The sequence below is a fragment of the Diadema setosum genome, chromosome 6, assembly GCF_964275005.1.
Source record: "Diadema setosum chromosome 6, eeDiaSeto1, whole genome shotgun sequence".
Classification (NCBI taxonomy): Eukaryota; Metazoa; Echinodermata; class Echinoidea; order Diadematoida; family Diadematidae; genus Diadema; species Diadema setosum.
Window position 1 is genome coordinate 6826950 of NC_092690.1, and position 14635 is coordinate 6841584.

Sequence of the window (14635 nt, forward strand, 5' to 3'; positions counted from 1 at the left end):
AGGAATGTAAAAGTTATTTTTTGAAAATTTGGCTTAGAATGGCTGATATATCCAGAAACAAAGAGATCACAATAAAAGATTGGAGCCACCTTTTATCAGGACGACTTTGTCTAACTTTGTTTTTCGATAATATCCCATCCTTTTCAAAACCGATTTTCATCAGATAAACTTTCATCCCTAAAAAATTGCATGCATGCCCTTTGATAATTCATATGAGTGGTTTCTAATTATCTTTCAGAATGTTAAAACCTGATTCCCCATCTCAAGTGAATATTATTATGATCCCTTTAACATCAGAATGTAATCACTTGATTACATTGAATTAAGTTGGGTTTTATTCAAGTCATCTAAAACCTGCACATCTTTTACAACGTTCTCCAAAAGCTTTCAATGTGAAAATCGTCAGTGGTAAAACATCAAGCAGATATTCATTAATATGAGAAAAGTCCTGTGAAATTCACTCGTTACATGGATTGACCGGGTATTTTCAATCTTCGTCAAGAATATTTGAGGGAAATCAGAATATGCTCTTCAAAGCATTGAGTTAGAAAATCCTTACCACGACCAAACTCCGAAAAAAAAAAATATGGGCAGTTCACAAATAACTATTTAAACCACTTCCTCAAAGAAGAAAAGACATATAAGAATACATAATATATACATATGTGGAGAGTGTGCTTGCAAATTTAGCTAACTTCTTGTTGATGATGGATGTGTCTTAAAATGGCAAATGATGGCATTAACCGCTTTTGCGACCAAACTCTTCACATACCTATGCCATTTTCCTAAATACTGCTTTGTCACCAAGTCTACTACGAATACTAAATTCGCCGAAGTAACAACATATCCACATTTAAACACAGAGTGACACTACTTACCATTTTTTGGAGCTGATGACAAGTAACATGCAACAGGTGGAATCAGGCAATGTGTTCTGTCCAATGGACTGGTGAAGAGATGAAAGCTGTCACCGCCACCGAACTACTAACTGGCAATATGACTGGAATCTGATTGGGGGTCCAGTTGAAAAGACATCTGACCGCGCCACTGCCGGGCAATTAGAGAGAGAGAGAGAGAGAGAGAGAGAGAGAGGAGAGACGGAGGGGAAGAGAAAGTGCGAGAAGGTTGGAGTAAGAGATAATGACATAAAGGTCATACACGATCTCTTCTCGTATTTCTGCGCACTAGACTTTGGCGCACTAAGCGGATCGTTGCCATGGAGATAATCTGAAGATCTCCCTAGAGAATAACTCAATGACGGCGGCACAAAACTTTTTCTTTGATCAGAGCATGTGCCAAGCCTTCAATGAAGAATGAATCCGTGAACAAAAATCATATTCCATCTCGTATCCCGTGACAACATGTGAAGAGTTTGTTTGCAAAAACCGATAAGTCCATTTTTGAAGATTTTGAAGTATGGTCTCTGTCATAAAGTATAAAATGATACATTTTAAATGATATATTGGTCACTAAATATAAAGGTACATTTTTGAAGTTATGATCAAAAGAAGCAAAAAATTTCTTATTATTCTCTTTATTTTTCTTGACCTTAAATCGCAAATATCTCCATTTGGCAAATATGGACTTATCGGTTTTTGCAAACAAAGTCTTCATGTGCTTATTTGAAGGGAGTGTAATCATCATCCATCCACCTTTGAAGAAAATGAAGGTATGATCTCTTTATCTACCTTTGTTTCATTTTTTCTCTATATATATCATGATGATATTTCTTCTACCTTTATTTTGATAGACTATAATTTTTTTTTTCTCCCTCAATGTGAATAGACATGTCAGTTCTTTTTTTTTGTATATACGCAATAAAAAATAGTTATTCGTCTTCTCATTGTAATTGTTATTATTGTTATTATGAATATCATTACTAATATTGATGATACGATTGTAATTACAAACACAAGCACACACACACACACACACACTCACACATATACATATATATATATGATTATATATATATATATATATATATATATATATATATATATATATATACAGTTAACAAGAGAATTATTCATACCCCTGAGAAATTGTTAGTTTTGAGAAGATTTCTTACAAGTGAAGGATGGAGTGATGGTGAATGGTGTTAACCTTTTACTATTGTCGTCTATAGATTGACATTAATTCCTGTTTCACCTAATTTGAATAACAATAAAAATGTTGAGATATAACAACCAATCACCATCACCCCATCCTTTACTTGTAAGAAATCTGCTCAAAACTGAAAATTTCCTAGGGGTATGAATAATTTTGTTGTTATCTGTATGTATATATATATATATATATATATATATATATATGCCATTATAGATTACACTAACTTTTATTAGCTATTAGCATCATTGCTATAATCGTTATCATTGTTATCATAATTATGAGTAATGTTCGTTTCCAATATGATACAGATTCTTTCAGCTATACATTAGAAAACTGAACAGAAAATAAACACGTGCGTAACCTATATCAAGCTAGCTTTTCGAAAGAAGTAATTCTGTTGTTGAGAAAGGAAGGCCCGCACAAAAAAAAAAAGAAAAGAAAAAAACAAGCTTGCACAGATGTGGGCTACTTGATTAATTTGGAATTACTCAACAAAGAAGGTATGATAATAGGAGCACACTTTCAATTTAACCCTGGATGTCTGATGAATTACGTTGAAAAATAGGACGGACCTTGAACTCCGATGATTCTCCGTAGACAAAGCTGAAAGGAAAAAATGTAACAAAAGATAATGGTATCCAAGCCTGTTGCCAAAACCGATAAGCAATTTGATATTTCCTTTGACGCATGCGCATAAAAAAACATCTCTGATGAACTGCAGGGATATAGGCATGCAGCCTAATTCATGAAATGAACGTTATCTTCTACACAGTGAATAAATAAATAAATAATATCAATGAATAAATAATTATTATTTGTTGTTTGTTCTTTACTTTTTTCCTTCCTATCTTTCTTTCTTTCTTTCTTTCTTTATATTAGTAGAGACCTTTCTGTGTTTACTTGTCGCATGGCCACTTCTGATTTCTTTTTCTTTTTAAAAGAAATAAACATCTGGGTCTTCCTGACACATATTATGGGGATCGTTTCAGGGTAATGCCATGCTTGTTGTTGTTGTTTTTTTTTTTTTTTTCATTTTCAATAATTGACTTACAAAAAAAATGGCTAATGAATTTATAATGAGGTGATGTCAGTTGAGGATTAGAAATTTAATACGAAAGCTATTAAAGACATTTCAAAGTTTCAAATGTTCAATGACATCGGATCAAGCTCAAATTCAGACATGGTGAGGAAAAGGTTGGGCAGGGAAGGTTTCTTAACTTTAAAGGGAAGGTAAACCCAAAGAACAATGTGGATTGAGTGAAAGCAGCAACATTAGTAGAACACATCAGTGAAAGTTTGAGGAAAATCGGACAATCGATGCAAAAGTTATGAATTTTTAAAGTTTTGGTGTTGGAACCGCTGGAGGAGGAGACTACTAGAGGATATGACGTATGAGTGGACAACAATACAAAGAAAATATAAAGGAAATTCAACAAAAATTCACTTTTCTAGAATTACGAAAGAGCAATGGACCAACCGCTTTCAGAAAGCAGGGGGAATAATTGCTACCCTTAACATATGTCAACATCAAGTTGATGGAATTTGTAATTTTCATGAAAAATGGATTTTTGCAGAATTTTCTTTATATTTTCTTGGTATTGTTGTCCACTCATACGTCATAACCTCTAGTAGTCTCCTCATCCAGCGGTTCCAACATCAAAACTTTAAAAATTCATAACTTTTGCATCGATTGTCCGATTTTCTTCAAACTTTCACTGATGTGTTCTACTAATATTGTTGCTTTCACTCAATCCACATTGCTCTTGGGGTTTATCTTCCCTTTAAAAGTAGTGATTTCATCACTAAAGACCTCATCACGGGCAAGTCTCCTATTGACATGTATATAAATCATATTCTCTTATTGAATAAGAAAACGAAAGAAAATAAAATCGTATTTTTGTTTTGTTTTGTTTTGTTTTTTATCTGTGTACGGATATGTTGAAGAAGAGCCACGGCTGAAGCTTGTGCCATGCTGAAATATATATATTATATATTACTGTGAATTAAGTCATTATTGGCCATATAAACATTTTGTATGTTATTTAACGTTTCATTTGTCTTTACATACAAAATATGACTTACTATGTAATATGTCAATAATTTTCAGAATTGTATTTGTGTAATTGAACCTGCCTTTGTTATTTTTGTTATTCTGAAAGAAAATATGAAATGCAGAAAATAAAATCTTTTCAAACAAAACAAACAAACAAACAAATAAAATAGAGACAAATGTAATGAAAGAACAACGTCATTTCACAGATTCCTTAAACTTAACATAGTTAACTGCAGGGCCTACATAATAGAGCACAATTTGACAGCTCTGCAGGCGCATAGGAACCATTTCCCCCTACCGCTCTGCCTCTGTTGGGTGTAGTTAAAGGGAACGGACGACGGAAGTGACCGACGCATACAATGAGTAAATGCCGCTGGTAAGATAATACACATCCTCTGTATGTGTTTATGAGTTCAACACTGTTGTAGGTAAAACCATCCCACGAGTTAGACATTACAACATGGGGTTAATGTGTCGGTCTTGAGGGCCATTTTTTTTTTTTTTTTTTTTTTTTTGCTTAGTGTCGAACTCAAAGGCTGAATGACTCTTGGGCTGTATAACTCTTGGGCTGTATGACTCTCGTGACGTGCTCCCCGATATACGCAACAACAACAAACAAACTCTCATGACTATTGTTTGGATGTTAACCATAATTTAACCATATAAGGGATGGAAAATGTACAATCTAATTTCTGAACAGTGAAAAACTGGTGTTTGGCTGTATACATTTTACCGTTGTTTGTGTTTATGTATGATAATGAGTGTTATAATCCGATAGAAATAGAAGTGAATTTTTCATCAAGAGAATATCACTGAAGTGATTCCGATGCATTGCACACCAACGTCCCAACTACTGTAGTATGTTTATACTAATTAAGGTCGTGTATGAAACTGACTTTGATAATTCCTGGGAAGCCGGTGAATAATGTGGGGGTGGATCGTTGGAACAGTGTAAAGTATCAACATGTACTTTGTAAAGGTAATGCTATGTACATTATAGCAAAACTTACCTTGAAAAGGGTCGGCCAATGCCAAAAGGGAGAGATCAAAATGTGACCATGTCAATATACATTGGAATACGGAAGTATACGATTGGTCTTTCAGACATGTTTGTCCTGAAACATTCAAAGTCACTGTGGCGATATGCGAAAACATGTTTCGTTTTCGGAATAGAATTCATTCTAATCCAGAACATGTAGCCAGTTTCGGCGGTGTAGAAAAGTTGTACAAGTTTGTACGAGAGAAGATGGACAAAATCAGTTATTAAAGTAGAAAACAAATAAGAGAACAGATGGACGGCATTGACACCTAAACACTTCACAAAGAGAAGCAGGATTATTGTTGCTGGTATTGTTGTGGCATATGTCTGTGTTCTACCGTGGAAAAATCAAGGTAAAGGTATCGGCTTTCATGCATTGACATGCTGTCCAAATTGATCCTGGTAGTTCCCATCAGAGATAAAAGGTTGCAAAAGCCTGGTCAATGCTCTGAAAACACAGATGTTTCCGCAAAAGATTCAAACGAAAAAAAAAAAGAAAAAAAGAGAGACACAGGATATACAGTGCAAGCCGACTATTTCAAGCATTCTTGAAAGAAAACAATGTCGATTATTTTACAATACACATGGGAATAAGCTATACTGTACACAATAAATGTGACCGTGCATCACAAAACCAACAAAAAGAAGCACACACTGATTTTGTTTCAGGATTCGAAAAAAAAAAGTGAGATGGGTCAACTTTAATAGTAAATCTTGAGTTTTTCATATTTTCTGAGAGAGAAAGATTTCAGCTACGTCATGGTAAAGTTTGGGATCATAAACGAATGGGATATTGTGTTTTCAGCAGTTTTTCTACAACACTTTCCAGAAAAGTACCTTAAAATAGAAACTTTTAGAATATTGTAGAAAAGTTGTGTCGTTCTAGAGTCCCCTTCCATAAGTTAAAAACCCTTTTCACACCCTTCACTTTCGATTCTACTAACTTTTGGAAGGATAATTGCACTGCTCTGAATATTGTATTAGTCTTGAATAGAATGGGTTAGTAGAGCATGATCAATTTCAGCCTAATCCTTTCATTGTTTATACTGCGGAGTTTCAAATCCTGTTTTGTCCCATTCAATGCACAGCTAGGCATGGTAAGATCGAGACCTTATTTTTTGTAGCCTTTTTCTCAGTAAACAATTTCCCCCACAGTATGTGTTTTCTTTTCAATATTTAGATGGGTTGGGAGTGTCCATTTGAATTGACTTATACATCATTTTAGAGCTTAAGGTCTGCTCTTTCAGAATCTGTCCTTAATTATTTAAAGTTAATGTTTGGCGACTTTTCTAGGTTTTATGGTGCAGGGTCACAAATTGTTTAGACTTATTCATTTCAACCACACACATGCAAATACCCCCCTTTTTTTTAATAATAGGCCCCACCTATATTCGCATATGCACATTGGCCTATAATAATTATAGTTATTACAATACTGCAGTTTTTGAGGGGACCTACGAATTAGAGCCAATAGAGAGAAATGGATGCACACAGGCAATGACAAGTCTTGATAATTTGTTAAGCCAGTTTATTTGTTGGTTTTTATCAAGCCATGAATAATACGTTACATTCAATCCAGTCAGTACCATGAAGTGCCCCCTTCCCAACATTATCTAATTTCAAATTTCCATACCACGTGTATACCACTATCAATCTATTTTGTTGGCAACATCCTGACCTGTCCTTGGCATTTGAAATTCTATTGACCACGTCATCACTCGGAACCATCATTCAGTTTTGTATGCTTTGGTGATTTGTGGAAATCATCAGTACGTGTGATTATTCATAGTTCGCTTGCACTTTAACTTTTTTCTATCAACTTTAACATTTTTCTATAAACGTGGATCCACGAATCTCTTAATAAGTCTTTTCTTAGGAGTATTCTGACAAACCTTTTTTTTTTTTTTTTTTTTGATAATCCATGTTGGCAGCTGCTTTTGGTGATATGTGTAAATCAACAGTATGTGCGTTTATTCATAGTTCATAGTTCGCTGGTACCTTAACTGTCTCTTTCAACGCATGTCCACGATTCTTTTAATTCATAGTCTTTTAATTTTAGGAATGTTTCGACAAACGTTTTTCTTTTTTTTTCCTTCTTCTTTTTTTGGTAATCCATGCTGGCAGTCGCTTCCTGCAGTTTGCTCTATCCCGTGCTCAAGCTGCAGTCCTTTTTGTTATTAATTTGTCAAGCTGGACGACAGCTGATGCTGTTCCGCCATACTGGAACGCGCCCTAACCCCCCCCCCCCCCCCCCCATCATTGATGATGAGTTCGCGTCATCCTCTCCTCCAAGGCATAAGTGGAGATTATAAAGCGGTGCCTTGCGATTAACTCTTCTAATCTATATAGACCTTTGGTTCCACTCCTGGACCATGGCACATATCTCTGTCTCATAACAGAGTAAACCATGTAGCGCCCTCTCTCGTCCGATAACCATCAGCCTTCCCAACGCAAAGACGTCACTGAACGTCGAACATGTTTCTTCTATTTGTCTTCAAATTACTTTGATACGCCCACAAAGAAATCCTTCCAATCCAATATTCATGTTGTGATCTCATCTGTCAATCAATGCTTAAGTACTAATATGATTAACAAAAGACTGGAATGCACCATCCCCGAGACCGACCATAACTTGCATGTGTTCCCTTGTCATGTCTTTTGTTATTCACATTAATATCACAGAAACATTCAAGTTATGCTGAGTCGAGGGGAAGGTGCATTCCAGTGTCTTTTGTTAAACATATCAGTACTTTAGCAATGATTGACAGATGAGGTCACAACAGGAATATTGGTTGGGAAGGACTTTTTTTGTGGGCGTGTCCAAGTAATCTGAAAAAAGAAATGATGAAAAATTAGTAAAGAATATATGGGATGTTTCTAGATATTCGCTTCTCCGCAAAAGCGATGTTGAGGGTATCATAAATCAACACAAATCAACATGCATTAAAGTATGTCAGAGAACCTTTAAACGGTCGACAAAGCTCCACTTCCGAGTTCGATGCGCTCACTTGTTTCATCCCAGGCGGCAATGTCGGCCATACTGGATACCATCATTACGTCAGAGGTAATACCTCCCTCGGGACTAGAAGGCAGTCCAGGTTATTTAGCTCTGTAGGAAAGTGTAAATTGTAAAAAAAAAAAAAAAAAATAAAAAAAAAAAATTGTTAGAAATTCGAAGAATAAATTGTCGCCTTGTGTAAAAAGAAAAAAAAAATAGACAAACCCATTTCCACTTATGGGTTTATTATTATTAAATAATGCTTAGTGTTAATAATCATTATTGATATACATGTTGAGTAGAACTAATTGCAAATCTGTTATCAACACAGAAAGCTTTCGTCTCCAAATATTATCACTTACCAGTATTTAGCCGGGGGGGGGGGGGGGGGACCAATGTCCTCCGGGGGTAATCGCCCTGATATCGGAGAGGGGCGGTGTAGGGGAGAGAAACTGCAGCGGGCTTGTCACCATCGGATGGGTTTGTTAGTCTGGAAAATTTTTCAACAGGTCATACACGAACTAACTTGATATGACTATTATTTTATTCTGAAATATATCATGATAAAAAATTTAGAATTTCAGCATTATTATTTGCTTTTCTGCTGTTGTCCTTTTCTCATTATTTCCTCAATAAGAGGTGTTATCATTATTATCGTTACAACTGTTTTTTTTTTCCTTGCCAATAATTTATAACCATCATCACAATGTCAAAATTATATCATATCTGTGTAGTGATTTCATAGGCAAAGAAAAGACAAAAACAAATCCGTAACTTGAATATCAATATTGATATGAAATATAAAGGGTACCGGCGTAAATCCGGAAGCCATTAGAGACAAATCAAAGAATCACTCACTTATCATACACATTAGTGGCATCGGGAGCTCAAACTCATAAGTATGGTGAGGAAAGGTGTCTTAACTTTGAAAGTAGTGACAACAGAAAGGATGTGACAGCAATATGGTTTCAAATTAACATATTAGTTGTTAATATATAAATATAATCATTATCATCATGTGTGCGTGTGTATGTGTTTGTGGGAGTTTACCTCACGCGACAATCGAATGAATTCCACCATCCTTTATTCAGAACAGTGCCTACCAAGAATACGTTCGTATGTACTGGAGCAAAACTTTGAAACTGTCGAATTGTTTCTCTCTCTCTCTCTCTCCCTCTCTCTCTCTCTAATTTGATGTTCGTTAGTTTACGGAATGTGTGAAATAAGCTGTAATAACACGATGCCATTTGAGAACGCTGCTCGGAGCATTATCCGGTCGTGGCTGCAGCGTAATTCTCTTATAATCGATAATCGACCAATCAGACCACGCCAATATCCGCAGGTCTTCAGCGCTCGAATGATTCGCACATAGTACACATATGTATAATAAATACAGCGTGATGGGGAAAAAAAAAAACCGGATTGATAGAGCACTTTCGATCATCACGTAACGTTACATTATACCCACTACAGACTGGAGAGGGCGCTTCAGGAATAAAAGTCGTATGGATCGAACACCCTTGCTCACAAAATTCACGAAATGAACACATCATCATGGCAAATCGCTTCAGCCAAGTAAGTTTCATTATATAACCCTTCTGACGATTTGCAAACAAACTTCATTTTGATCGCAATTGCGCCATTAAGATAGTCATGCGAATTCGTATTTAGATCATTCACTTTGGCAAACAAACTAGCAAGTAGATCATTCAAATTAGAATGCCCTCCGAGAGTTTTCAAATTCGACGGAATGAGAGTACGCGTGTTTTCGAGCATTCTAATTCGCAGGTTAGCATTCAAATTCGTAGTGAGTTCATTCAATAATTAGCAGCGAAGGGTTGGCGACCGGGCTGCTGCAGAAGAAGCTGACATGATCGTGAAAGAATGGCGAGCTCATGCTATACAACAACAACAACAACAACAACAACAACAACAACAACAACAACAACAACAACAACAACAACAAACCGATCATTGGTAGAATACACTCCAGACCTACCGTAATTATTAAAGATTTGTTTTTATTACAATTAGGGCAGTTTATGTATACTTATAATAATAGTTGCCTCCCGTTTGTATTTAACTCCATGTTTATGCGTAACCGGACATACCATAGATGCCCAACTAGACAGTCAAATGAATTTCATTTACCTCTGTTAAGAACCTTGCTAGCTCAACAGACTTTTATTTATGTAGGTCCAAGATTCTGGAACTCCCTTCCTATGGATATAAAAAATGCACCTTCATTGAATTCTTTTAAAAAGAGATTGAAAATGTTTCTTTTGAAGTCTTATAATGTAACTGAATATATTTAATTTTGTAATATTCTTGTGAGCACGATACTATCTTCCCTTCTTCACTGTAAGGCTGCGTTCTCTCGAGGCATCAATTATTTTACTATACCTGGTAGTATTCTATACGTGCTTTCGTCCTCTCGTCCTCACAGTTGAATCTCTTCAGCTGGAAAGCTGCTCGACAATGTGTCACTTTCGAAAACACTTGGCTGATTGTCTCTGTGGGCTTTCGCCCTTGGTGTATGCATCAACAATTTTTTGGCTTCTCTCTCTCTCTCTCTCTCTCTCTTCCTCTTTTCCCTGTTTTTTGTCCCCTTTCTTTCACACTTTTGCTTTCTTTTTTTTTTCTCTATTCCCCACTTCCCCAGTTTCCCGCACTCTTTGTAGTTATAAATTTTCACCCCATTTTCCCCCTTTCCCTCAGAGGTATCCACATGTTACAAGCTTAGTCTTTTGAGTGGGTACCTCCACTTTTTTTTTTCTCAGGGTGTATATAGAGTGTATGTATCTTTATTATACTGATCATGTAGACATGAACATGTTGTTAATCCTGTTTGGTTATGTACATTTTCAACGATTCACATGTCAAATTCATAATAATGTTTCTTGTACATTCTGTTAAAGGAAGAAAGTGAAAATAAAGTTTGAATTTACCTCCCGAGATCCCATGACTGCCGGGAAATATACAGCTAATTCCACTGAAATGAGCTCTCTTTTTATCCAGACCATAGGAATTGATATCATCTTAGTTTGCCATAGCATCCGTTTATCGATGAAAGAAAAATAAAATTGTGTTCCCCCTACAATACATAATGCATAGAACGGCTAATTCATCCTATTTACCTGCTTTAAATTAATTTATGCATATACTTTCTAAAGTGTTACAAAGTATCCCACTTGCTGTCACTACTTATCCTAACAGCGATGAAAGTTGTTACAAAATCTAATGTTTTTTGAATACGTGATATGTTGTTCACGTTTAATTGAGTACCAGAGTTCTACTGTTTCGAATAATACCAGAGAAAGTCATTTTCACGGAGAAAATGAAATAAATTTCTTAGCTCGTTTGTTTACTAGACCTCACAATATAAAATGTTTAACAACTATTACATCCGGCCTCCCCTTGTATACTGTGAATTAACTTCGTACTTTGATTGTATTATGCTATGACATTGTATCATTTAACGCCTGAAGAGATCCTTGTTATTTGAATGGTTGTTTGCCATTGATAATACGTCGTGCAATGGACAGAATATTTCATTCGGCGAAAGATGAAATGCTTGATCCATTCAACGAGGCGCAGCCGAGTTGAATGGATCATTCATCATTTCATCTGTCACCTCGTGAAATATTTTGTCCATTGCACTCAAAAACATTCATTATTAAATACCATGCTATTCTATACTATACTAATACATGTACAATTGAGGGGGTAACTGTACATAATGAAGCAGCCCAAACTCAACAACAACGAGTTGACCCAAATGCGTTATTTTCAAGAACACAGAAAATAACTTTAACTTATGCGACTTTTATGAGATTTATGATGCAAAATCATAAGTGTATGATATGACATTTTATGGAGAGATAAGATAGAACAGTCCAGCAAAAGATCTAGACTACATTATTTCCTGACATTTCCTTGTTTCACGTTTTAAATTGTTTCATTACTTTAAGGTTACGTAGGCATACTCTTGCCTAGTCATCTTATCTATCAGGCATCTTATTTTTATGCCTCCGCCACGAAGTGGTGCCGGAGGCATTATGTTTTCGGGTTGTCCGTCCGTCCGTCCGTCCGTCCGTAATGAATTTTGTGGACAAGGTAACTATCAAAACCTGTTGAGGTATCCTAATGAAACTTGGCATGTATGTGTATTAGGGGGTGAAGTTGTGCCTATCAACTTTTGGGTGCACATGCTCAAGGTCAAAGGTCAAAAGGTCAAGGTCAAATATATAAAATGTCACTATTTCCACCATATCTATTGAATGCCTGAAGATATTTTCTTGAAACTTAGTGTATACATGTATTACCCAATTAAGATTCTCTGGTGAAAGTTTTTTGGGTCATGAGGTCAAAGGTCAAAAGGTCAGGGTCAAATACATGAAATTTCACTATTTTCGCCATATCTATTGAATGCCTGAATATATTTTCTTGAAACTTAGTGTATACATGTATTACCCAATTAAGATTCTCTGGTGAAAGTTTGGGTCATGAGGTCAAAGGTCAAAGGTGAAAAGGTCAAGTAAAAATATCAAAACTTCTTTTTTTTTTCTCCGTGCATTGGAAAATTGTTCAAGGTATCTTCATGGAACATAGTATATACATGTACTGACTGGAAGTGATTATCTAGAGAATGTAGGGTTCATGGGGTCAAAGGTCAGGGGTCAAAGGTCAAGTGCAACACTTAAAAATTTTACTATTTCCCTCATATTTATGCAATGCCAGCAGGGTTATTATTTTTTTACACTTGGTGTATGCATGTGTAACCTAATAGAAATTCTCTGGAAAGTTTTTTTTTTCTTCTTTTTTTTTTTGCCTCAAAGGTCAAAAGGTCAAAGATCAAGTGAAAGTGCTGAACTAATTTTTTCCTCCATATCTCGAAGTGGCTCAAGTTATCTTGAAACTTAGTACATATTATGCATGTTCTACCTGAAAGTGATTATCTTATGAATTTTAGGGTCAAGGGTCAGATGAAAATGGTAACAATTTACTATTCAATTCAGAAATTGCACTTTTTCTCCACACCTGTACCTTGAAAATTACTCAATGCCTAAATGTATGAATTGGCAAAGTCAAGTTAAAGTCCTTAAATCCCTAGATACATGCTCTCCTATTCATCCAATTAAACCTAGGTCAAGGAAGGTGAACATTCAACACATTTGTGACAAACTTGTCATTTCAATATTTTGCCAATTTTGTGAAAATGTAATCACACATTGTCCACATGTACTATCTATAGACCTATTGGGAAAATCATGCATTATGGCGGAGGCATACCAGTCGCCAAAGCGACATTTCTAGTTTATTCTTATGACGGTACATGGATTTTTTACACAGAAAATGTTAGAATGTTATAACAGTCAGACAAATTTTCTTCAAAGTCGTCTGGTATGTTCTACTAATACATACATTTAATACAATTTCAAAAAAAAAAAATACAAAAAACAAGAGGCTTTTTTTTCACCTATTTTCAAATTCGCTTTCATTTTGTGTGTGTGTTTTTCTTTTATATTATGTTCAGTCTGCAACAGAGAAAATGGTGGGAATAATTTTATGCGACCATGTGCGCAACCCAGAATTTAGAAGGTGTGAAGGTTGGGGATGACGTGGCTATACATTAAAAAACAAAGAGATGAGTTTCACACATTAGAATAAGGAAATATCAGTATTGATTATGCAAACAGGCTGGGGAAATCTACTATTGTGCAATAACTGTTGGTGTTAAAAGAAAACAAAAATGACTGAACACACAATGGTTGACAGGAAGCGCCACACCCTATAGAGCCATCGCCTATAGTATATAAGCTCGCAGGCAGTCCACACTTTCTCACTTGAGCCAGAGGGTTTAAGTCAGAATCATTTCTAATTCAACGTGTATAGACTTTCATAATTTCTTTCTGTTTTTTGTTGTTGTTGTTGTTGAATCTCAGATTCTTGAATCAGAAGTTGCTATCAATATAACCCAACCTGTCTGATCGCAGAAGGTGGTAACATTTTCATGGACATGGACAGATCTGTTGAGGGCGATAGTGTGGTTGATGGGCCACCCGTCAGTATCGCAAAAGGCCTGTATGAGAAAGAGCTCGTTCTTGAAGATCATGTAGTCAATCTCGTCGATCAGTGTGGCAAAATTGATCTACTCTCTGACGAAAACATCAAGAGTACTCACAGTATATCTGCTTTTGTAACTTATTGTGGAGTTGTGTTCTCTTTTTGTAACATCCTCAAATTATATAAAATGATTCAGAATCTTACGTTCATCCATACTCTCAACAATTTTGCTGCTTGTACGTTTTATAGCAAGAATACGATTGTGTCTGTCCGAAAAGAAAGCAATGAGAGTTCTATCGACGAGAAGCGTTTATATTACAATACTTGTAAGAATGACACTTCGTGGGGAAACGTGATTAATCGTTCC

At 35.7% G+C, this 14635-nt stretch overlaps 1 protein-coding gene across 1 annotated transcript in view; it reads right to left on the bottom strand.

The window, feature by feature from the left end:
- LOC140230203 (guanylate cyclase soluble subunit beta-2-like) overlaps positions 1 to 14317 on the bottom strand; it is a 40455-nt gene extending 26138 nt beyond the window's left edge. The window contains exons 1-2 of the mRNA XM_072310384.1: positions 14185 to 14317; positions 10606 to 10670 (exon numbers count right to left, since the gene is read on the bottom strand). Of these exons, the coding sequence (XP_072166485.1) occupies positions 10606 to 10670; positions 14185 to 14317 (198 nt within the window). The remainder of the gene's footprint in view (positions 1 to 10605; positions 10671 to 14184) is intronic.
- Positions 14318 to 14635: the final 318 nt, after the last annotated feature.